Raw genomic sequence first — 24,679 nt, forward strand, 5'->3', positions numbered from 1 at the left:
GCTGTGCCCATCATATTACCTTGGGGAAGAACCAGGATCAACAAGCAACTTAAAAAGGATTCAACTCTATTTGATTTTAGGAAGGCATGGAAATCAGACCTGTCAGCTTTAAAAGGCACAAAGCTGTAGCATTACCAGTAGACTAATACATTAGGTTTTGCATAGTACAATAATCTTATCCTTGCAAAACTGTCTAGCCACCAATAACACCACAGGAGTTTCACTAGAAGTTTCACTAGGGTCTTTAAGAGCGACATCAAGTAATTATCCATCTGTCCTGTAAATGCCACTGATTTAAAGTCAGCTGCTTCCCCAAATTTATTTAGAAAAATCTATCATCCGTTTTGTCCATTTTTACACTCCTTTCTAGGCTATGGTATCAATTTGCACACAGCCCACACAATTCCTATTAAGTGCAGACCAGTAGCTCTAAACAGGTTATAACTTGCAAAAATTAGCATTCCCATTCAGATAGGCTGTAAGAATGGCTGACAAAGCAAATTGGAAAAGGAAATCCCACGAATAAGTTAAGGTGGAACTAATGAGATCAAGGTTAGGGTATAATAGAGTGTGCATGATTTTGCATCTCGCTGTACTATGTCTGACCTGGAAGTATTTGATGATATTCTGCCACCACTGACATCCCTCACCTCGATTAGAACAAAAAAATCTCCAAGAAAAGATTATATAAATAAAAAAAACGATCCCATGCAAGACCATAACTGATTTTTGAGATGCTGGCGCTGTTTATGGGATGTCAGCAGAAAATCAAAATATAAGCAACACTCCACATTGCACTGTTGGCCAAGTATTTATTCAGCATTTTTAACTCCTAGGGCAGAATTTTCTCCCTGTCAGGCGGGCTGATTGAGAGTGGCCAGGGGTGGGTGCCGAGCCAATCGCTGCCTGCAATTGGCTGCGCACCGCCATTTTATGTGACATGCGCCTGGTAGGAGGGAGAACAATTTGAGTTTCTCCAACCTCTCCTCATAGCTAATAATCTCCAGACCAGGCAGCATCTTGGTAAACCTCCTCTGCACCCTCTCCAACGCTTCCATATCCTTCTGGTAATGTGGTGACCAGAATTGCACGCAATTTCCAAGTGTGGCCTAACCAAGGTTCTCCAGAGCTGCACCATGACTTCCCAGCTTTTATACTCAATACCCCTGCCAATGAAGACAAGCATGCCATCTGCCTTCCTGACTACCTTATCCACCTGCGTTGCCACTTTCAGTGACCTGTGGACCTGTACACCCAGATCTCTCTGCTCGTCGATGCACTTAAGGGTTCTGCCATTTACTGTATAATTCCTGCCTGTATTAGACCTTCCAGAATGCATTACCTCACTAAGCATGCAAAAAACACATGGGCTGGAATTTTACAGCCCCATCGTGGCGGGAATGGGGCCATAAAATGCGGTGAGCCATTCTAAACTCCATTGGCTTCGGCGGGACCGTAAAATCCCACTGGCGTAAAATTCCACCCCTGGGCTATTTGAGAGGAGTCCGGTGCACTGTTCCTACAGCTCCTAAGCCATCAAGTGATTGTTTAAAAATTATTTTATTTTTAAAGTAAGGCATAGAAACTTGTGGTGTGATTGCTGAAAAGTGGCAGACAGATCCTAAAACGATACTACAACAGAAATAAAAACAAAAAAACTGCAGATGCTGGAAATCCAAAACAAAAACAGAATTACCTGGAAAAACTCAGTAGGTCTGGCAGCATCGGCGGAGAAGAAAAGAGTTGACGTTTCGAGTCCTCATGAAACACCTGCGGTCTGTCCGCAAGAATGACCCAAACCTCCCTGTCGCTTGCCATTTTAACACTCCACCCTGCTCTCTTGCCCACATGTCTGTCCTTGGCTTGCTGCATTGTTCCAGTGAAGCCCAACGCAAACTGGAGGAACAACACCTCATCTTCCGACTAGGGACTTTACAGCCTTCCGGACTGAATATTGAATTCAACAACTTTAGGTCGTGAGCTCCCTCCCCCATCCCCACCCCCTTTCTGTTTCCCCCTTCCTTTTTTTTCCAATAAATTATAAAGATTTTCCTTTTCCCACCTATTTCCATTATAAAAAAAAACCCACTAGAGCTATACCTTGAGTGCCCTACCATCCATTCTTAATTAGCACATTCGTTTAGATAATATCACCAACTTTAACTTTAACACCTATGTGTTCTATTGTACTATTGTCGTTGACATCTTTTGATGATCTGCTTCTATCACTGCTTGTTGGTCCCTACAACCACACCCCCCCCCACCTCTCTCTCTCTCTATCTCTCCGCCCCCCACACACACACCTTAAACCAGCTTATATTTCAACTCTTTCTTGGACTCGAACTCAAGTTCTGTCGAAGGGTCATGAGGACTCGAAATGTCAACTCTTTTCTTCTCCGCCGATGCTGCCAGACCTGCTGAGTTTTTCCAGGTAATTCTGTTTTCTACAACAGAAATACATTGTTCTCATTTACAACTGTGCTGAAGGATACAGCTAACAAGGTAGAGGGGTTGGAATTCCTGGAGTTGGAGAGCATGGAACCACAGAAGGATCACTCTCCAATGAAGGGGAACACTGGGGTTCTGACCTGTTTGTACTCTGACCCAAAATTGCACTCTGGGCAGACAGACATGTCTTCCACCTGCTCCCCAAGTCTGTTGCTGATCTTGGGGATGTGTTGTGTCTTTGCTGGGTTACCAGACACACTCTACCAATCACACCAATGTTAAACTCAATGTCAGTCATGCTTATTCAGATCAGTGGTAGCCGCAGAAATTTCATTGAGAAAATATACTCAATTCAATTACCTGAAAATGCTAGCATTGATTTCTTACTCTACAAAGATGAAGACATGAATCATCTCTTTATCATTTAAGGTCCTCTGGCTCCTTCAGTTGGGTCAGCAGAGCGCCGGTCCAAGTCCAATTCAAGCTGGGTGACTTGTTGAGCCTGTTTATCCATATGCTGCCTGCCTCAATTATTAAATAACTTCACCCGCAGGATTTCAGACTGGGGCACTGCCTTTTTTGGTAATTTTTGGCTTAAGCCACTGAGCCCGATTGGTTAGAGATATCATGTTAAAAAAACAATTTCAGAAATGAATATGGAGAGAAACAATCAAATATTTAATGAAACACAACATTAAAAAAGCACAAAACAAGAAGAATGAGCTTTATGAAAGCACCAATGTAGTTGAATAATGGGGATAGAAAGATATTCTGGAGTTTTACAGAACATTATAACACAGCCGGGAGGTGCTAAAGCATTAAATTTAAAGGCCTCTGAGAAATTATGCAATACTTTCACTCAGAAAGTTAGATAGTTGGGGTAAATGCATGGTCTCTAGAATACATTCACAGTCATCTAGTTCTAAGCTTGCTTATATTTAAATATAAAAATGATCTTGTATTTTGGCTAAAAAGTCATCATGGGTTATCAATGTCATCTTGAATATACTGTAGACCTGATTTAGCCCTGGGCTACAGCATTAGAACATAGACACAGCCACTTCTATAAGGTATGAGCTAACAATTTACCCCAATGAGGTCCTTAATCTGTAGTCAATTGTTTTGTATTTTGTGTTTATAGATAAATGATGAATGAATGTAAAGTTATTATGTCTAACTTATTTTACCTTTCTTGATGCCAAACAGATATTTGGATGTGAGCCCTTTCCCAGCACCACCTGATCAAAGAGGCCGTAGCCTGTTTCCCCAGAGAAGACCAACAAATTATACTCTTACTGTGCCAGATTATCGTGCTGTAGGGAATAAAAACAGTGATCACTTACATATGATGCCATATTCTTTGAGTGGATACGCCAGCTCAGAATCTAATAGCTCTGGAACCTCAACTCCGACATATATGCCAACACCTCATGAACATAATGCAGCAGCAGCCAGGCATTGGCAAATGTACAACTCACCTATAAACATGGAAACAACCATGTTACATGGTAGTGGATTTTATCACTGTAATCCAAGCCAACCTTTCTCCCATTATAGAGCAGTTGAGCGCATAGAAGGAAATGCAGCGAAACATATGTGGGAAAAGGATCCAAATCGACAATATGCCACTGTGCAATACTTAAACCCTTCACTGTACCGAGAGTGCCAATATACTGATGAGAAGAATTCACTGACCGTGCAGCGAATTACTCCATCCCACTGCAGAATTGTACGGACTCCTTCTCTAAAAGAATACCCTAACAGAGGCTTGCTAAGAGAGGTTGTATCAGAGGAGCTACAGTCATGGCATGAACGAACCAGGCAGAGAAATGGACGTCCTCACTCACTGGACAGACAGGGTGCTTTTCGTGGTCCACGTACACAGAGCAGAAGTCGAGAGCAGTATATGCGTCGGCCAGCTTTCCCTATTCAGGTGAGACTATACAAAATGTAACAGGATAGATTTCTAGAGGACAGAGTGGATCAGATAAATGAACTAGAAGAAATAGATATAGAAGAATATAATCTAAGTAAAACTAAATGGTAAGTTCCTACAAAGCAGACTTTCAAGTTTACGCTATTCCTGTTATTTCTATTATTTATTATTCTATTATTTATTCATACTATTTTATGCTGCATGTGGAAATGGCTTATCATTTTGTGCATGCTAAACAAGTATTTCATACCTATAATCAACTGGGCAGAACTAAAGATCCATCTGGTTTGGAGATTATCATAGGCTTTAGCACCTCCTGGCTGTGGTATAATGTTCTGTAAAATATGCTCTTTGCCTGGACTTATTTTAATGGCTGTGAATCTAAGAAGCGTTTGAGACAGTTTGTAGCCAACAGGTGGATGAGATGAAAAATCCAGCCCTTTGAATCAGTTTACTTATGAATGATTCTTTTCCTAATATGGAAGCACTATTAACATTAAGGATGGCACAGAGCAAAAATAATTATGAGACTGTGGAACTGAAAATAAAAAGAGGGATAAGGCTCTCCATAATGCCTCACAATCCAATGACTGCTTATTGTTACAGGTTTAGAATTTTCTATTTTAAATTATGACAGCTTATGACATCTCACAGATTGTATACTGTCAGAGGAATCTCTTGTGGCTGGTTAATGTTTATGTATATATATTTTCTCCTAATCTTTTCCTCTTTTTCTAAAAGATGGGTAAATTTTATAATTTAGTGCTCCCCTGTGCAGAGCTTCATATGACAAAAAGAAAAAACTGCTATAGAGCCTTTCATGATCTCCAAATGTCCCAAAGCAATTCATAGACAAAAAAGCACTTTTGAAGTGTGGGCACTATAGTATTGTAGGGAAATGTGGCAGCCAATTTGTACACTGCAAGATCCTACAAACACTAATGAAATAAAAATGAGATCATCTGTTTTGGCGATGTTGGCTGAAGGATAAATATTGGCCAGGAGAGTGGAGGAACTCACCTGTTCTTCTTTACATAGCACCGTGAGATCTTCAACATCCATCTGAGAGGGCACACAGTGTCTTGGTTCAACATCTCATGAAAAAAAGGGGCACCTCAAACTGTTCATCATTGCCTCAATATTACACTAAATTATGAGTAGAATTTTATATCTCCCTGCCCCCTCCCACCAGGCACAGGTTGGCAGGTGGGGGATTAGGCATAAAATTGGGCATCATGCCATGGGGTGCCATTCCCAGCATCCACCCACCTGCCCCTGCCATAATATTGCTCACGGCGGGTAGGCATCGGACATCCTACCCAGCATGGAGACTGAGATTGACCACTGGGATTTTACTGGTGGTGTTGACACAAGGGCAAAGCTTTCACTGCTTGGCTGGTGGCCAGACGGGGTTGGGGGTGGGGCGGATGGTGGGGGGGAGGTGCAGTTGTACCTCTATTACAAACCCTTGCGCTCATTGGAGGCTTCCACCAGATATTACCACCCCACATTTCCCCTCCCCTCCTCCCTGTCCATCCCAGCACTCCACCTTCTTGATCCCCTCGCTGAATCTGACTGCCTAGTCCCAGTGATAACCCCCATCTTACATTCCCACCCAGCTCCGTCAATGACTGCCATTGGGGACAGATTGTGGTCCCAGCAGTGACCACCAGTGACGCTGCTGGGACCTGAGACCTCCTGGCCGTTTGATAGACCAGCAGTTCTCAGAGGCTGGCCTTCCTCCTGACAAGGGGGCAGAAGGCTTGTCTCAATGCCCCAAAGACCTCAAATGGCTATGGGGCAAACTGGGCCAAATAGAGCCTGAGTTGCCCCTGACACTTAACGCTGGGGTGGTGGAACCCCACCCCACCATGAAATCCAGCCCTCAGCAAGGTGAGGGAGGCGGGAATGAAAATGGAAGGGTTCGCTCACTCCCGCCCCCACCTTCTCTGCACATTCAACCAAACATCTGATGGCCATCTGGCAGGAAGCAGGCTAATTACAGGTGCAACTGGGGGCTTCATGCCCAATCGACACTGTAAGCCGGAACATCATGTAGTAGAGGGGTAAAGCCACAAACAACTTTATTTATTGACAACTTTAAACCATTATGTTTCTGTGCATTTTTAATTTGTTGAAAGGACAAACTAATATACAATAGGACTGAATGTTCCTGTAATCCTGCCTCTGTACTTTTTTCCTGTTGTCTAGTAATGTCATTACTGGAACATCCTCAAAAGCTGTCACAAATTAAACAAAACCAAATACTTGATGCATGCCAAATGTATGCGCCAGATTGCTTAATTAATTATAAGTGCCAACATGCTGAGGTGTAATTTTATAAGAACCTAACCCTGAAAAAGCACCCGAAACAACATCTGCTCAGGAGAACTTGTTTCATACACAAGACAGGTGACTTATCTGCCAACAAATGAAGAGACCACAGCAACTCTGAATAGGAAGGACACAAACTCAAAAATAGTGGGATTAGTTCTTTATTTCCACTAGACCTTAAAGCTCTTAAAAAAAAATCAATACTTATTTATTTTGTTGTTTATACTGCATTAACAAAGATGCAAAAATTTCCACTTGGGCCAAAGGTGGTCATACCCTGGAAAACCATTAAGAATTGGTTATGTAAAGTGATGAACAGCCACAAAAACATAGGAGTGAGTTGCTAACTTTAGTTACTTTGCACCCTACTTGTGCATTTACCTTTTGCAGGTTCTAAAGACATTCAAGAGACCTGTATTCTTTAAACAACTGTCTTCACATTATCCTGACTCGCTGTTTACTAAAGCATGAATTATATAGTTCAGACCAACAAATTCACATTGCATTGAATCACATAGTTTCCTCTAGGCAACGTTCACACATGACCATTTTAAAGTCTTCCACCAGGTACCATTGATCGCATCAATTTATAAAACAAATTCTGCTCTGTGCACACTCCCCACCCCCTGCCATCCCCAACAAACCCTTAGGAGATAATAAAACACACTTCTTCATTGTATAACTAAATGTTCCAGAGTATTCACTGTAAGAGCATCAATGGAGAACAAAAATGTATTCATTGTATTTTAGATTTTATCTTAAATAACTATTCTATGTTTTATATTGTTAATGCCCAGCTAAAGAAGTCATTTGGAGGAGTGTTTTACAGATCAGTGTTTACAGGTTTGAGAAATAATTTAAAAAGGTCAAGAACTGCTCATTTTGAACAGGAATCCTAAATGATGGAAAGTTAGATTTTTGGTGGATGGGCGGATGAAGAAAATATAACAATTCACATGATGAGAGTGAACACCAGTGTAAAACTATCCTTCATTGATAGTTAGTGTCCCTTGTCTAAACTGCATAAATTATGTCTATTGCCTAATTTTTTTTATTCTTTCATGGGATGTGGACATCACTGGCTAAGCCAGCATTTTTGTTGCCCATCCCTAATTGCCATTGAGAATGTGGTGGTGAGCTGCCTTCTTGTAGTGCTGCAGTTCATATGGAGTAGGTACACCCACAGTGTGGCTATGGAGGGAGTTCCAGGATTTTGACCCAGAGACAGTGAAGGAACGGCGATATAGTTCCAAGTCAATATAGTGTGCGGTTTGGAGGGGAACTTACAGGTGGTGGTGTTCCCATGTTTCTGCTGCCCTTGTCCTTCTAGGTGGTAAAGGTGGCAGGTTTGGACTGTGCTGTCAAAGGAGCCTTGGTGAGTTCCTGCAGTGCATCTTGTACTTGGTACATACTGTTGCCACAGTGTGTCAGTGGTGGAGGGAGTGGATGTTGCAGGTGGTGGATGGGGTGCGAATCAAGTGGGCTGTTTGTCCTGGATGGTGTCAAGCTTCTTGAGTGTTGTTGGAGCTGCACTCCACATTCCTCCCCTTTAGGACACATGCAATTTACTAAAGCAAGAGACTGAAGCACAGTTTGATAAAAGATGTTATAGTGTAAATAGGGGTACTGTTATTAGTTTAATCAACTAAAACTGTGCAGCTTACCTTCAAAAAGAATGGGTATTTTTCCTGTTGCATGGCTCGGTGATGATCTCTCTACTTGTTAGGCCAGTGGTTTGCAGTGTTTGAAGCATAGTGATTCCAATTCTGGTTAGAGAATACCTCTTCAGACGTCATAGTTAACTTTCAACAAAGCTTTGTCAAATTAGGCATGGAAACCTGTATTTCCAACTATGTGTTCACATTCTTAGCCTTCAGGAAGTATTTTCTGGCAGCTTTCATCCCAAACTTTAGAGTTTCAGCATTACTTATATGATTAATTCTGCCTTCATCATGGGGAAAGGACCTGTAGCAGATATAAAAACAAAAAAACTGCGGATGCTGGAAATCCAAAACAAAAACAAAAACAGAATTACCTGGAAAAACTCAACAGGTCTGGCAGCATCGGCGGAGAAGAAAAGAGTTGACGTTTCGAGTCCTCATGACCCTTCGACAGAACTTGAGAGAACTCAAGTTCTGTCGAAGGGTCATGAGGACTCGAAACATCAACCCTGTAGCAGATAGTTTTGTTTTCATAATGCTTATGTCCAATGCTGTGTATTGGGTTTGCTCATCATGAGCAACTTACTTTATGTAAGCAATAAGTTTAAGGTGTGAAGAGTCTGCTGCAATCCTGCTTTTCAGATCTTACTAAAAGAAAATGGGCCACCCTCTGGGATGTGATGGTAGTTTCACTCAAGTGTGATATCACAGGTCTGCATGCTCAAGAGACAAAACCTCCCTAATGCAGGGTGGGAAGTGACATATTAGTGCCGACCAATGCAAGCAGCTACTGAATTCCCTTCTTGCCACAAATTCACCTTAAAGTTTGCGCTGGAACTTGTACATGAACGGAAGGAAGTCTTTGTGGTATTCCACACTACAAAGAAGAAATGTTTGTGCATGTGTCATTTTATGCCCCAAGTTTAACCTGCACTGGGACTTCACTGTAACTGAAAGGATGATGCTGAACTCTTCTTCCGCCGTCTTCGTCTCCGGGCTCACTTCTTTGGGCAGGAGTCCTCTCCCAGTTCAATGGATCCTTTTACCCATCTCCAATATTCTCCCTCCACCTGGACCCCTCCCTTTGGATTCTTACCTTCTCTCGATCTTTTCATTGAGAACTGTCGGCGCGACATTAGTCGTCTCAATTTCTCTGCTCCTCTCACCCATTCTAACCTGTCTCTCTCAGAACTTACTGCACTCCATTCTCTCAGGTCCAACCCTGACATTGTCATCAAACCCGCTGACAAGGGTGGTGCTGTTGTTGTCTGGCGCACTGACCTCTACCTCGCGGAGGCTGAGCGTCAACTCGCAGACACTTCCTCCTACCTCTCCCTGGACCATGACCCCACCACTGAACATCAAGCCATTGTTTCCAGGACTGTCACTGACCTCATCTCCTCTGGGGATCTCCCTCCCACAGCTTCCAACCTGATAGTCGCCCAACCTCGGACGGCCCGCTTCTATCTCCTACCCAAAATCCACAAACAGAACTGCCCGGTAGACCGATCATATCAGCTTGCTCCTGCCCCATAGAACTCATTTCTCGTTATCTTGACTCCCTTCTCTCTCCCCTTGTCCAGTCCCTTGCCACCTACATCCGTAATTCCTCTGACACCTTACGTCACATCAACAATTTCCAGTTCCCTGGCCCCAACCGCTTCCTCTTCACCATGGACGTCCAATCCCTCTACACCTCCATCCCCCACCAGGATGATCTGAGGGCCCTTAGCTTCTTCCTTGAACAGAGGCCCGAACAATCCCCATCCACCACTACTCTCCTCCGTCTGGCTGAACTTGTTCTCACGCTGAACAATTTCTCCTTCAACTCCTCTCACTTCCTCCAAATAAAAGGTGTGGCTATGGGTACCCGCATGGGCCCCAGCTATGCCTGTCTCTTTATGGGGTATGTGGAACATTCCTTGTTCCAGTCCTACTCCGGCCCCCTTCCACAATTCTTTCTCCAGTACATCGATGATTACTTCGGTGCCGCTTCATGCTCTCGTCAGGACTTGGAAAAATTTATTAATTTTGCTTCCAATCTCCACCCCTCCATCATTTTCACGTGGTCCATCTCTGACTCTTCCCTTCCCTTCCTTGACCTCTCTGTCTCAATCTCTGGTGATAGACTGTCCACCAATATCCATTACAAACCCACCGACTCCCACAGCTATCTCGACTACAGCTCCTCACACCCCGCTTCCTGTAAGGACTCCATCCCATTCTCTCAGTGCCTTCCAATCAAAATTTTTAAGAGTTTCTCTTGAGCATGCAAACCTGTGATATCACACTTGAGCGAAACTACCATCACATCCCAGAGGGTGGCCCATTGTCTTTTTGAGTAAGAATCTGAAAAGCAAGATTGCAGCAGACTCTTCACACCTTCACTGCAGCTGTGTTAAAGCAGTGGAGTCTCAGTGGACGCTTGGTCAAAGAACTTCATACACCCTTTAACGAGATAGCGACGTGCTCAAACCTCATAAACAAGCTATGCCAAAGCAATTAACAAAAATTGTACTTTATGCAAATGATAATGTGCATGCTAAAAGAATAAATAAAAGGAGACTAATAATAAGCATGCAGTGAATGTTTATTAAAACACACCCACTAGCTGAAATAACTTGAACTGTTTAAAGTAAAAAGCAATAGTTGCATTCTTTGAGAAAAGGATATAGTATTTAATCTTTATTGCAATCTGCTTTTCTCTTATTGCTGAGTGTTTGGCTTTTTTTTACAAAATCCTTGCTCATTCCTAACTCTTTATCTGTATCTTTGGTCTGTGAACATAAATTACTGCAACTTGGGTAAACCATAACCATTGATCTTGTCAGTAACTGAGAAAATGACTTTGTTTAATGAGAAGAAAGATAAACCGCTCAGTTTGATGTGCCATTACAAAAACTTGAGATGAACGTAAATGGTATCAAACAATCACAAGTAAGGCCATGTTGTGTATCAAAGTTTATAAAACTATTTACTGTACATCTTTACAGTTTATTTTCAGAATTTTGTTCAGTACTACAGTTACAGCTACTACAACTTGAAATCGCTCAACTGAGCAATTCAAATTTAATTCAAAGTAGAAGATCTCTTTGTGTTTAGGCAAGTTAATATCAGATAAGACTGTCATCCCTTCTCAATTGATGTGGGTTTTATTGCATGCTTAAACATTGCAGTTTTACTTACCAGCATAAACTGGTAGCATACAAAGCAAGTTAGAACAGATACCAGTCGCATTGAAATTAAAAGTGATCTTGATGGGTGCTGAAATTTTCTGCGGTTGTCTTATACTTCCCATCATTTTGAGCATCATGATGTGAGCAGATCATTTCTTGGGCGCATAAAAAGGCATCCAAACATAAAAGTTTCCAAAAACAGAATTACCTGGAAAAACTCAGCAGGTTTGGCAGCATCGGCGGAGAAGAAAAAAGTTGACATTTCGAGTCCTCGCATCAGCAGTTTTTTGTTTTTATAAAAGTTTCCAACCTGCATAGCCTATCAGAAACTAGTTGTATAACTTCATCTGCAGTTGTCAAAAAATGAATTGTAACAAGCAAGTTTTGACGAGAATTACACAAAACATTGCTGGGGCAAAGGAGGTCTTGTGGGTAGCGCCCCAGCATCTCAGCCATAAGCCCTGGGTTCAAGACCCACACCAGGACTTGATGGCCACTTGTAAATCCAGCCAACATACTCCAATGGCAGGCAGTAAGGGTGGGAGAGAACCCTGGTCAACCTTGTGATGGAAAGAAAATGGACTCCTCTTCTACCACTATCCGTAGCTCCCGGTTACAACTTGCATGTAAAAGTGCATGTTGCAACAGCAACTTGGACTCCTCAGGGAACCAAAACAAAAACAGAATTACCTGGAAAAACTCAGTAGGTCTGGCAGCATCGGCAGAGAAGAAAAGAGTTGAAGTTTCGAGTCCTCATGACCCTTCAGCAAAACTGGGTAAATCCAAGGAGAGGGGTGAAATATAAACTGGTTTAAGGTCGGGGGGGGGGGTTGTAGGGACAAGCAAGCAGTGGTAGGAGCAAATAATCAAAAGATGTCACAGACAAAAGAACAAAAGAACACAGAGGTGTTGAAGTTGGTGATATTATCTAAACGAATGTGCTAATTAAGAATGGATGGTCGGGCACTCAAGGTATAGCTCTAGTGGGGGTGGGGGGCATAAAAGATTTAAAAATAATGGAAATAGGTGGGAAAAGAAAAATCGATATAAATTATTGGAAAAAACAAAAGGAAGGGGGAAGAAACAGAAAGGGGGTGGGGATGGAGGAGGGAGTTCAAGATCTAAAGTTGTTGAATTCAGTATTCAGTCCGGACTGCTGTAAATTGCCTAGTCGGAAGATGAGATGCTGTTCCTCCAGTTTGCATTGGGCTTCACTAGAACAATGCAGCAAGCCAAGGACAGACATGTGGGCAAGAGAGCGGGGTGGAGTGTTAAAATGGCAAGCGACAGGGAGGTTTGGGTCATTCTTGCGGACAGACCGCAGGTGTTCTGCAAAGCGGTCGCCCAGTTTACGTTTGGTCTCTCCAATTAGAGGAGACCGCATTAGGAGCAATGAATGCAGTAGACTAAGTTGGAGGAAATGCAAGTGAAATACTGCTTCACTTGAAAGGAGTGTTTGGGCCCTTGGATGGTGAGGAGAGAGGAAGTGACGGGGCAGGTGTTGCATCTTTTGCGTGGGCATGGGAAGGTGCCATAGGTGGGGGTTGAGGAGTAGGAGGTGATGGAGGAGTGGACCAGGGTGTCCTGGAGGGAATGATCCCTACGGAATGCTGCCTGGGGGGTGAAGGGAAGATGTGTTTGGTGGTGGCATCATGCTGGAGTTGGTGGAAATGGCGGAGGATGATCCTTTGAATGCGGAGGCTGGTGGGGTGATAAGTGAGGACAATTTTTTTTCATATTTCTGGGAGGGAGGAGAAGGCGTGAGGGCGGATGCATGGGAGATGGGCCGGACACGGTTGAAGGCCCGGTCAATGACCGTAGATGGAAAACCTCGGTTAAGGAAGAAGGAGGACATGTCAGAGGAACTGTTTTTGAAGGTAGCATCATCAGAACAGATGCGACAGAGGTGAAGGAACTGAGAGAATGGGATGGAGTCCTTACAGGAAGCGGGGTGTGAGGAGCTGTAGTCGAGGTAGCTGTGGGAGTCGGTAGGCTTGTAATGGATATTGGTGGACAGTCTCACCAGAGATTGAGACAGAGAGGTCAAGGAAGGGAAGGGAAGTGTCAGAGATGGACCACGTGAAAATGATGGAGGGGTGGAGATTGGAAGCAAAATTAATAAATTTTTCCAAGTCCCGACGAGACTTGCATGAAGCAGCACCAAAGTAATCATCGATGTACCGGAGAAAGAATTGTGGAAGGGGGCCGGAGTAGGACTGGAACAAGGAATGTTCCACATGCCCCATAAAGAGACAGGTATAGCTGGGGCCCATGCGGGTACCCATAGCCAAACCTTTTATTTGGAGGAAGTGAGAGGAGTTGAAGGAGAAATTGTTAAGTGTGAGAACAAATTCAGCCAGACAGAGGAGAGTAGTGGTGGATGGGGATTGTTCAGGCCTCTGTTCGAGGAAGAAGCTAAGGGCCCTCAGACCATCCTGGTGGGGGATGGATGTGTAGAGGGATTGGACGTCCATGCTGAAGAGGAAGCGGTTGGGGCCAGGGAACTGGAAATTGTTGATGTGACATAAGGTGTCAGAGGAATCACGGATGTAGGTGCGAAGGGACTGGACAAGGGGAGAGAGAAGGGAATCAAGATAATGAGAAATGAGTTCCGTGGGGCAGGAGCAGGCTGCCACGATCGGTCTACTGGGACAATTCTGTTTGTGGATTTTGGGTAGGAGGTAGAAGCAGGCAGTCCGAGGTTGGGCGACTATCAGGTTGGAAGCTGTGGGAGGAAGATCTCCAGAGGAGATGAGGTCAGTGACAGTCCTGGAAACAATGGCTTGATGTTCAGTGGTGGGGTCATGGTCCAGGGAGAGGTAGGAGGAAGTGTCTGCGAGTTGACGCTCAGCCTCCACGAGGTAGAGATCAGTGCGCCAGGCAACAACAGCACCACTCTTGTCAGCCGGTTTGATGACTATGTTGGGGTTGGACCTGAGAGAATGGGGTGCAGTAAGTTCAGAGAGAGACAGATTAGAATGGGTGAGAGGAGCAGAGAAATTGTGACGACTAATGTCGCGCCTGCTGAGTTTTTCCAGGTAATTCTGTTTTTGTTATTGGATTTCCAGCATCCACAGTTTTTTGTTTTTATCCTCAGGGAACCACTTGGCTGGATGGCCGGTATGGATCAGATTGGTGCCAATAGCACAGGGTTTGATCCATGTCCCGGCTGGGGTGGATTCGGGACCTGCCGCCTTACCCGACCCGTGGTGGAGGTTGCAGCGTTGTGGGTCGGACCAGCGTTTGGGCAGATGACAGAAGGATAATGCTGGGGCAGAAAGTAGGCAGCTAAAATTGGGAGTGGGAATCAGCTAGGGATTTAATTCACAATTGTTGTTCATTGGTCCTTGCCTGTGTATGGAGGTAAGAATGAGAAACCAGTTGTTTGAATGGCCTGGCAATACACAATGGCCAGACACATACGCGAGAAGTGGTCACATGTGTGAGGTACTGCGGGGCTGCTGGATTGATATAAAGCCATACTCACAAGAGTTAGCACCTTCAGGAGGAGGGAAGAAAAAGGCTCAGAGTTGAAAGAACTAGAAGCCTTAATGATATGACTAAAAGTACATTCCACTAACACTCAAACTAGTGCATAATTTGCTCCAGTTAAAGGGAACCATATAAGATAAAGGGTTAAATATGCTTACCAATTTCTACCTCTGTGCATGTCCAAAGGTCACATTCCGATTCAAGGGTCATCTAAGTTCATCAATTTGTAGCTCCATGTTGTTCAGGCATGCAGCTAATAAGACTGAACACCATCTTGATGTTTTGTTTTCATTTCAAAACTCTCTTTTCACTTTAAAATTCCTCCACGACCTGCTTTGGTGATCTACTCCAGGTATGCCTCTGCATGCATCCTTGGCTTCTTTGACAGTAGATTGCTCCTTATTCTCCAGTCCAACTTTGATGAATGTTCTCTCGGCACTATGCCCCATCTCTCCAGAACTTCCTCCATAGATCCATCAGCAGCTACTTTAAAAAGCCTCCTAAAAAAAACCTTTTCTTTCACCTATGCCTACTTTACTACCTCAGCTTTTTCTACCTAAAGTTTTTACCTTGTTTTAACTATTCTTTTGTCATGTCCGACACCTGAGCTATATATACACACCAAACTTTGTATTATAATGCAGCTTCACGAATGCTAACGTGGCTGAAGTGGAAAGGTCTCTCTGCTTTCAAACATTTGACCTTATTTATTTGCACAAGCATTTGGTGCCACTTCACTTTTCCTTGGAAGATTGATTAAAACAAGCTCCTCCAATGCAGAATTTGTGTGGAAATATTGCTAAACTGACTCATCTAAATATTGATAATTTCCCACCCGATGCCCTCCCTCCTGGTAAATGGACCCGCTGCCAAACTCACCACCGGGAGGGCACATGATTCCGCCAGAGATGTCATGTATTTATCATTTTGTTCTTGATTCAACAGAGGCACATGCCGCACTGGGTCAAAGAAAGTCCACAAAACCAATGGTACATGTCGGAAGAATCGGAAGTTGCAAGCCAGTTTTAAAGACTTCTGCAAGTCAAAATTCCTGATCATCTAAATGAACTGACTTATCTATAACAATTACTGGAGCAATCGTGCTCCTTGGCGAAGAAATTTAGGCATGCAGCAAGATTTATCCAAACTTGCAATGCTACACACTACCATTACCAGAGATATGAGTTTTACTTTGGGTTTCTGGAATAAAACTGAGGATGACAGCTGAGATATACTCTAAATATTAATATTCATTTTTTAAAAATGGGATCTTTTTCCCCATCCACTGGAATGTTTATGTTAATCCTTCTGTACTCATGGTGTCAATTGTACTGTACAGGACTCTGGTATATTCAGTAGGTGAAGGGTGGCACCTATTGGCCATCTACACACATTTTACAATTCAGACTCAGTCCTTACTGATGCTTCTTAACAATTATTTATATTTCCTTTTTTATCTTATTTTCTAAAGTATAAAACCTACTCAATGACACAGTATTTTCATAAAGTTACTATTCTTATTAAGGATAAAGAGCCAAATATATTAAGAAGTGATATGTTTTACAGAGAGCAATACACATCAGTTTAACAATAATAAACCAACCAATAAAACATTATCAACAGACCTACAATGCTGGACCTGCATATATTATTATAAATGGATGTACTGATTCAGAAATAATATTCCATCCAAGAGCCTGAGTCTTTTGCATTGGATTAAGCTATCGCCAAAGAGTGCATATTTTTGACTGAGAACTGCCATAAAACCCACAATAGATATTCAGTCTTCCTGCAACCCAGACCTGTTCACTATTCTTGATGAGCGCTGTTCTTGTTGTGAAGCTAAGGGACAGATTGATTGTCCCATTATGTGAATATTAATGAAAAGTAAAAGTAAACCAAAATGGGACAGTCAAGTACCACAGTGCTTCATAGTGAGATAATCAAAAAATGGGCAACATGTCAAAGATGGAAATATTAGGAGGGTGTCCAAAACTTTATCAAATAAGTGGGTTTTAAGGAGAATTTGATGCAGGAGAGAAATGGAGACATAGAAGGGTTAGAAGGGAATTCCAGAGTATTATGCCTAGATGGTTGAAGGCACAGCTACTCATGGTGAGGTCAATGAGTTGTGGGTGGGTGGGGGTTGGGATTGGAAAAATACAGAGGAATGGAGAGTTCGGGGAAGGTTGTTGATATGGATGGAGGAGGGCACAGAGATAGGGAGGGATGATGTCATTGAGGGATTTAAACAAGAAGATGAGAATTTTATAATTGATGACAGGGAAAATGACATGTTTTGCCATAATTTCACAATGTTTTCCACAATTACAAAGAAGTGGACTAGATGCCAAAAAAAAACATTGGCCTGGATTTAGCTTTAGTGGTGGCAGTAAGTGGCATTAGATGAATTGCTACTTTGGAGAGCCAGGGCAGACACCATGGGCCGAATGGCCACCTTTGGTGGTGTAACTATTCTGCGAACCTGTGAATTTTTATGATTCCCATTACTGTTTGCAGCTAACAAATTAGATTATGTCATTATCTGCAGGGTGACATTTCTGGCTACTTTTGCTCTTACTGAAGGACGAATGGAAAGTTCATTTCAGTGGTAAATGGGGCCCTACTAGTAACAGCTGAAATATTTTTTGTACTGCCTGCTTGGAACACATGACTAGAGTTTTCACTTAAAACAGAATTCCAGCCGAGAAGATTTTCATCGTGCATTTGATTTTCTCACCACGCACTTTCTCTCCTGAAGTGAAACCTCTTGCTGGAGTATGACATCACAGGCCACTGCAGTCCCTTCCAGCACAGCATCAAAATGACTGCTCTTCATATGTTAATGGGGTATTTACAATCGCTGCTGGTCCTATCCCATCTTCACACAATGTCTACTCTCTAGCAGATCCCACCAGTGGTCAGGAGCAGGAACGCTGCCCATTTTCCCCCAGTTTGAAAATACCAAGATCATTTGTGGTGTGCTAGCTGAGACCAATTAAATCAGCATCGCACCCGATACTTTCTTATATGTATAGTCCTGTTCTGTTCCATATAACATAGTCAGCTATTGTGGAATCCTTTTCTTAAAAAGGGAAAATTAATGATTGGCAACTGCTTAAAGAAAGAAAATCAGAAGAGATACCAATAGTTCCACTGTCTTCCCCCAATCTGTGTCCAATTTTATCCATTGATACTAGAGAGACTGGATAGGCTAGGGTTGTCTTCCTTAGAGCAGAGAAGGCAGACGGGGGACCTGATTGAGATATACAAAATTATGAGGGGCATAGATAGGGTCGATAGGACGAAACTTTTCCCTTTAGCCGATATGTCAATAATCAGGGGGCAGGAGGTTTAGAGGGGATTTGAGAAACCAGAGGGTGGTTGGAACCTGGAACACACTGCCTGAGGGGGAGGTAGTGTTAGGAACCCTCACAACATTTAAGAAGTATTTAGATGAGCACTTGAAACATCATAGCATTAAAGGGCTATGGGCCAAGTGCTGGAACATGGGATTAGAATAGATGGGTGCTTGATGGCCGGCACGGGCACGATGGGCCGAAGGGCATGTTTCTGTCCTGCATAACTCTATGATTCTATGATCACGTTTTGAGTAAAATCACAAGGCAAGTTTACCAGATCCTTTAAACTGCGAGCTGTCTCAATTGTGGTCAAGACAATTTTCCTAAAATAACTGACAGGAAACACTTATTTAAGTTTGAGCCCCAAATGGATTAAACAGATGTTTATAAATCTACTGAAATTCTTCTTTGGGCGAGATTTGAGATTTTAAGCATTAATAAGTTATGCTTTCTCACGATACTATGCAAATGCTGCTGAGACTCAGGCTCCAGTAAGAAGTGTTTTACATCAATGTATAAATGTCATTTTTAATTATCTTTTGTGAATTAATTTTTAATAATGTACTGTACATGCAGCATTAAATATTTCAAATTTATCTTAAAGGTTAACAAAGTAAGAGATGCATTGTTTTTGTACAAAAATATTTTAAAATGTGGAAATTATTTCTTAATGCAGTGTGGTTCAGCTGGCTACAATAAATATGTTTTTGCTAAAATACAAGTAAACTTGTCATGGCAACACTCTCTGATGAATTCTTTTAACATCATTATACCTCATCCTTTTCAGTAGGGGAATATAAGCCATTTACATCCAAATAAGTACAAGTCAACTTTCCAGTATGGTTTCTAGATCTGGTGTTGTTATATAGTGCTTTTTAATAAATGACAGTTCAGCAAAGCTTATCACTAGATTTGATTTAATGATAGTTGTACATAATTAATTCTGTCTTGCACACTGAAGACTGTTACTTGTAAGTCTAAGGAGCAGAGTCCCAGAAAAATGAGGCTAGAGACCAGGAAGCATCTCTTCATGAAGTTCCACAGAACAACAAAACTGGGAATGCGTGATTTTGAAGTAACCTTATGACATTGGTTGGGATGTAGAAGGCAGAGGGTGGGAGTAAAGGGAACCATCTCTGATTAGTAGAATGTGATAACTGGTGTTGAAGGATCTGTCCTGAAACCTCAGTTTTTCACCATATATATTAATGACCTGGATGAAGGAATACCCAGTTGGAAATCTAGGTTTACAGATGACAATAAATCAGAAAGCACTGTAGGTTGTGTAGGTGGGAGCAGGAAGTTACAAAAGGACGTAGGTGGATGAAGTATGTGAGCAAAACTATGATAGATGGAATTCAATGTTAGGAAGAATGAGATCATGCACTTTCGATGGGAGAAAGACAAATCAAAATACTTTCTTAATAATGAGAGATTAGAAGCTGTAGAGGAGCAAAGGAATTTAGGTGTCCATGCACAAAAATCATTAAAAGCTTGTGCACACATACAAAAGGTAACCAAAAAAGGCTAATGAAATGTTGGCCATTACCATTACCTCAAAAGGGTTGTAATACAAACATGAGAATGTAGTGTACAGGGTCTTGGTCAGATCCCATCTGGAACACTACATTCAATTTGGGCACTGAACATTAGGGCAGAATTTTTCCAATGCTGGGGTTTCCCATCCCATTAAGGAAGAAGTCAGTGGGGGGCTCATTCCTGCCAATCAGAGCTGCCCCACAGCCATTTAATGGAATCTGATTGGTTGGCAGCTCTGGAGTCACAGAAGCACCACTAGGAGTCAACATGCTGAAGCCAGAATGCAGGTAAGTGCTGGCGGGGCGGTGATGTTGGGGATGGGAGGGGAGACCCAGGGGGTTGAGGGGGATGGGGTCATGATTTAAAGGGCAGGTGGAGTGGGAGCAGCCGGAACCTTGGGGTGTGGCTGCCCGACTGGAAAGGTAGCCAGAACTGCAGGCGCTGTCACCCACTCTTCCGCTTGAAGCCCAAGGCCCAAGCAGACTAACCTGATGGACTGATCCTCACCATATTGGCTTTTAAGGGGCTATATAAAGCACAGATTTACCTGAACTGCACCTGAGCTTAAAGGGTAAATTATGAGGAAGTTTTGCATAAATCTGGTTTATATTCCATTGGGATTTAGATGTATGATTGGTGATCTAATCAAGGCTTTTAAAATGATAAGGGGTTTCCATCTGCTGAACAACCTTCAGAGGCAGTGGAAATGGTAGCCAGCCCTTTTGCTCCTCTTGGCTGAGTGTGGACTCTGGGTTGCACATGTACAGACACCAAAGATGCTCGGGCAGCAACTAGAGGAGACTCCAGCAGTCTCTCCACTCGCTGTCCAGAGAAACCTGGGACAAATGGCATCCCGGGAAGGCATTGTATAGGACAAAGGGCAGCAAGGAAAATTATGGGATGATCCCATAAAGTACCAAACGGTTGGTCACCCTGGATTTGATTAGGTAGATACAGATACTATTTCTTATGGTGGGAATTCTGAGAATGGAGGCATAGGGCAGAATCGTCCCAGATTTGCACTAAGTGCGGTAGCGGGCATGAAAAAGTCATTTGACCCGCCAGCCACAATGGCAGCTTTTTGTGCCGTATTGTTCCATTCCCAGCGCATCCTGCCTCATTAATAATACATTCACGGAAACTTGGCGGATTGCTGGCCTCTGATTTGCCCGCCCTGCTGCCACCTCAGGCCTTCAGTAATCCGGGTGCCACACATAAAGGGCGCCCCTGCAGAGAGCTAGCACTCTCGAGGGATCGAAAGGTACTGGAAAGTCATGGCTGCCAAAGGGAGGAAACATGCTGCCCCAAAATTTAGCTGCGCCTCCCTCAGGTACAGTGGAGGCCCACCGTGAACTCCTCAACACCCGCTCTAGGCGAAGACCAACAAGCAAGGTCACCAATCCAGCATGGGAGGCGGTGGCAGTGGTGGTCAGCGCCAACACTCTGCAAAAGAGGACAGACCACCCATTGCCGCAAGAGGATGAATGATCTCCTCCGTACCGCCAGGGGAAGTCACTCTTCTCATCACTTTCAACTCACACACTCACAAACCCATCATACATCCACAGAGATATCACTCATTGCTGGTTCAAGGGGCATCACCATTCACTCTCTCATACGCACCTTCATCTGCCCTGTGGATTATTTCCTCATCCTGTCCATGGCACCACTCACCACCCACACATGCCAGACATCCTTCTCATCTGGCCTGGCAGGCATCCTGCTTACTCTCTCTCTCTATGTATTTGTGCAGGACAAACTGGCACAGAACAAAAGACTGTTGGAGGAATGCCTCATGGACTTTGAAAGCAGAGTGCTTCAGCTGGATGGCAAGGATCTGGGCCGTTCCTGTGCTGACGGTGAGGTTGGCGGTGCTCAATCAAGTGAGGAGCCAGCAGTGCAACATCCATCAGACAAACATGCTGTGAGTGAGTTCCCCTGTTCCGCAGTCCCCTGCCATGCACGAATTATCTCTCCTTGCTTTCACAGGCACATCTGGGGAGTAGCCAAGGGGGTCCATGAGCCAGGTCCTCGACTCAAGCCCCAAAGACACCTCAGAAGAAGAATCTGATGACATCCTAATTAAGACCCATCACAGCGCTCACCCATACCCTCCACCAGCACAGAGATACACACCTCAGTGGGATCTAGTTCTGGAGTAGCCTCAGGGTCCCAGTCTGGTGAGCACATTGCACTGTCTGATCCATAGTAGGCAGTGGCACGGGCTTCCCACGTTCCCAGCACTCGGGGTACTGCTAGAAGCCAGAAATCTGCCAAGTCCGAGTCAGATGAAGAGCCTCTGGACTCGGTCATACCTCAGTTGCTGAAGCTACAAAGACAAGCTTGGGAACATCAGGAAGGGATGTCCACTGCACTCTTCAGATTGCCTGGCACAATGCAGAAGCCTGTCTGCCGTCAGGCTGAGGTGATAGCACTGGCATTGCAAGCACCAAGGTCAACACTGGTGGGGTGGTGGCCGCCATGGAGACTTTGATCCAGTACGTTGGTCCTGCACTGCTGCGTGGGCTGAACTCCATCGCTGGATTGTGCAAATTCCACAATGCCCGCAAAAGGGTCCTGAAAGAAGGCCGAGGCTGAGGTGATAGTGTCAGTATTGCAATGCACTGAGGTCACCAATGGTGGGATGGTGGCAGCCATGGAGACTTTGGTCCAGGTCATTGGTCTTGCACTGCCGCAGGGGCTGAACTCCATTGCTGATGCCATAGTTGGCCTCATGTGCATGGAGGCTTGTGAGATCCCACACACGTCAGCTGTGGAGCCCTGGAAGGAGCCACTGCTGTAAAAATGGAGCACAACAGTCACTTTCACGGCCACTATCAGTGGATGCCCTACATGTCCCTGTGGTGCCAAATCCTGAATCAGGTGGTATATGTGACTGACCAGTTCCCTACATATACACAGTCTTCGGCGACACTGGTTCTCAGTCATCTACAGGAATGATATACCGTCAATGGATCCTGGGTCTTGCGAGGCGCCTACGAGCGACGGCTCGCTGTGGATCTTCAGCTACATGTGCAGCAGGTCCTGCCACACTTTCATCCTGAGGAAAGTTGATCCTCCCCTTACCAAGCCAGGCACCTCCATTGCACTCTTCTTCTTCTCTGGTTTCTGTAAGCCATGAGGCATTCAACTAAATCACCAGGCTTCATGATCCTGATGTTGTCCTCCTGCAGCATCAAAGAGAGAGATGTGTAAATTAGCAAATGTGTCCTAAGAACCTCTCTTGGTTAAGTCTGAAGGCCCCTTCACGCATGCAGGGGAGTGCTGGCCATCACTTGGATGCCAGTGTGTAGTGCGCTCATTAGCTATCCGAAACCCCACTCACCTCCACCCCATTCCACTTGACTGATTGGTGACAGCTTCAGCCATTGGTCTCATTCTGGGCTTTCAGCTCAGGCACAGGCATTCTCCTAACCCACTTTGCAATTCTGCATTGTTAGTTTGAACCATGAGGGATACTGGCCCATACCATAATAAAGACATTGCAAGGGGCTCTGAGTACCTCCGCCAGTGACTGCACCATGGCCACCTTTCGCAAGGAGATTGTATAACTTGCCCAGTTGGCCAATTGCTCTCCTGCTCCTAAAACGCACATTAATTTGCAGTCTGCGCTTGAGGGGGTGAAACATTCTGGAAATTTGGTGGCACATTCATCCTTTTGCGTTGCTTGACTGGGCAGGAAAGATTCAGAGGCCCGACTCCAAGCATGCCAATGGAGATACAGCTGAACAGTCTCAGCTGCAGGAGAATGATCACTTTTGACAGGCTTTTCCAAGTGCGTGGCCACTTCTCTCACCCTCCCCTCCCCCCTCGCCCACCCCTGACACATGTTTGTGTACTTCCTTCAGTCTGTGCTGCCTTGCCACCCATCCTTCCCTCCCTAGTATGACCTGCACTGCAGCCCTTACCCAGCACCACACCGAAGGCCAGCTAGGAAAAGCCACTTGCCTGTGCCCCCGCAAATGCGTGGCTCCTCTTCCTCCTTTGATATCCTACAGGTGATGCTTGCAGGTGCCTCGCAAGGTTACGTGCACTTACCTCCAAACTCCCTCGAAACTCAGATCGCCAGGTGCACGCCCTTTAAAGGCAGTCATAAATCATGCCGTTCTGATGTCATGCCGACAGGGGCAGTAAATTTGACTTGGGGGGCTGATTCTGGTGAGCAGGGCTTATACTGAGATGTTAAAGTATTGAAATTAGGTTCCCGTAGTGCAGCAGTGGGAAGTGTGGCCCACCATTTATGGGTGGAGTGGAAAATCGCAAACTGGTTTCAAAGCGGCCTAAAACTGAATTTTGGCCTTCTTGCCATATTGTTCCCCTGTCCCCGCTGCCCCGCCACAGCAACACTGGGACCGGAAAATTCCAGCCATAATCTTAAAATTAGACAAAAAAAAAGTACCTGGAAAAACTCAGCAGGTTGAACAGTCATACGGACTCGAAACGTTAATTGTTTTCCTCTCCGCAGATGCTGTCAGACCTGCTGAGTTTTTCCAGGTATTTTTTTTTTGTTTTGGATTTCCAGCATCCTTAGTTTTTTTTGCTTTTATCTTAAAATTAGAGCTGGGCTATTTAGGAGTTGAATCGGAATCACTCTTTCCACGCAAGATAGTTAAAACCTGAAACCTCCCCCTACAAAAAGGCTGTGCAGGCTGGGGTAATTTAAAATTTTCAAGACCAAGATTGATAGGATTTTGTTAGGTCAGGGAGCAA

At 44.1% G+C, this 24,679-nt stretch overlaps 1 protein-coding gene across 4 annotated transcripts in view; it reads left to right on the forward strand.

The window, feature by feature from the left end:
* The window catches only part of LOC121281819 (innate immunity activator protein-like), a 73,831-nt gene extending 55,329 nt beyond the window's left edge, over nucleotides 1–18,502 (forward strand). For 3 of the 4 annotated variants that reach the window (XM_041194842.1, XM_041194840.1, XM_041194841.1), the window contains 2 exons: nucleotides 3,655–4,381; nucleotides 15,993–18,502. In XM_041194842.1, the coding sequence (XP_041050776.1) occupies nucleotides 3,655–4,381; nucleotides 15,993–16,076 (811 nt within the window). In that variant the 3' untranslated portion in view covers nucleotides 16,077–18,502. The remainder of the gene's footprint in view (nucleotides 1–3,654; nucleotides 4,382–15,992) is intronic. The other variant, XM_041194843.1, reaches the window with a different exon arrangement.
* Nucleotides 18,503–24,679: the final 6,177 nt, after the last annotated feature.

Source organism: Carcharodon carcharias, chromosome 9 (genome assembly GCF_017639515.1).
Source record: "Carcharodon carcharias isolate sCarCar2 chromosome 9, sCarCar2.pri, whole genome shotgun sequence".
NCBI lineage: Eukaryota > Metazoa > Chordata > Chondrichthyes > Lamniformes > Lamnidae > Carcharodon > Carcharodon carcharias.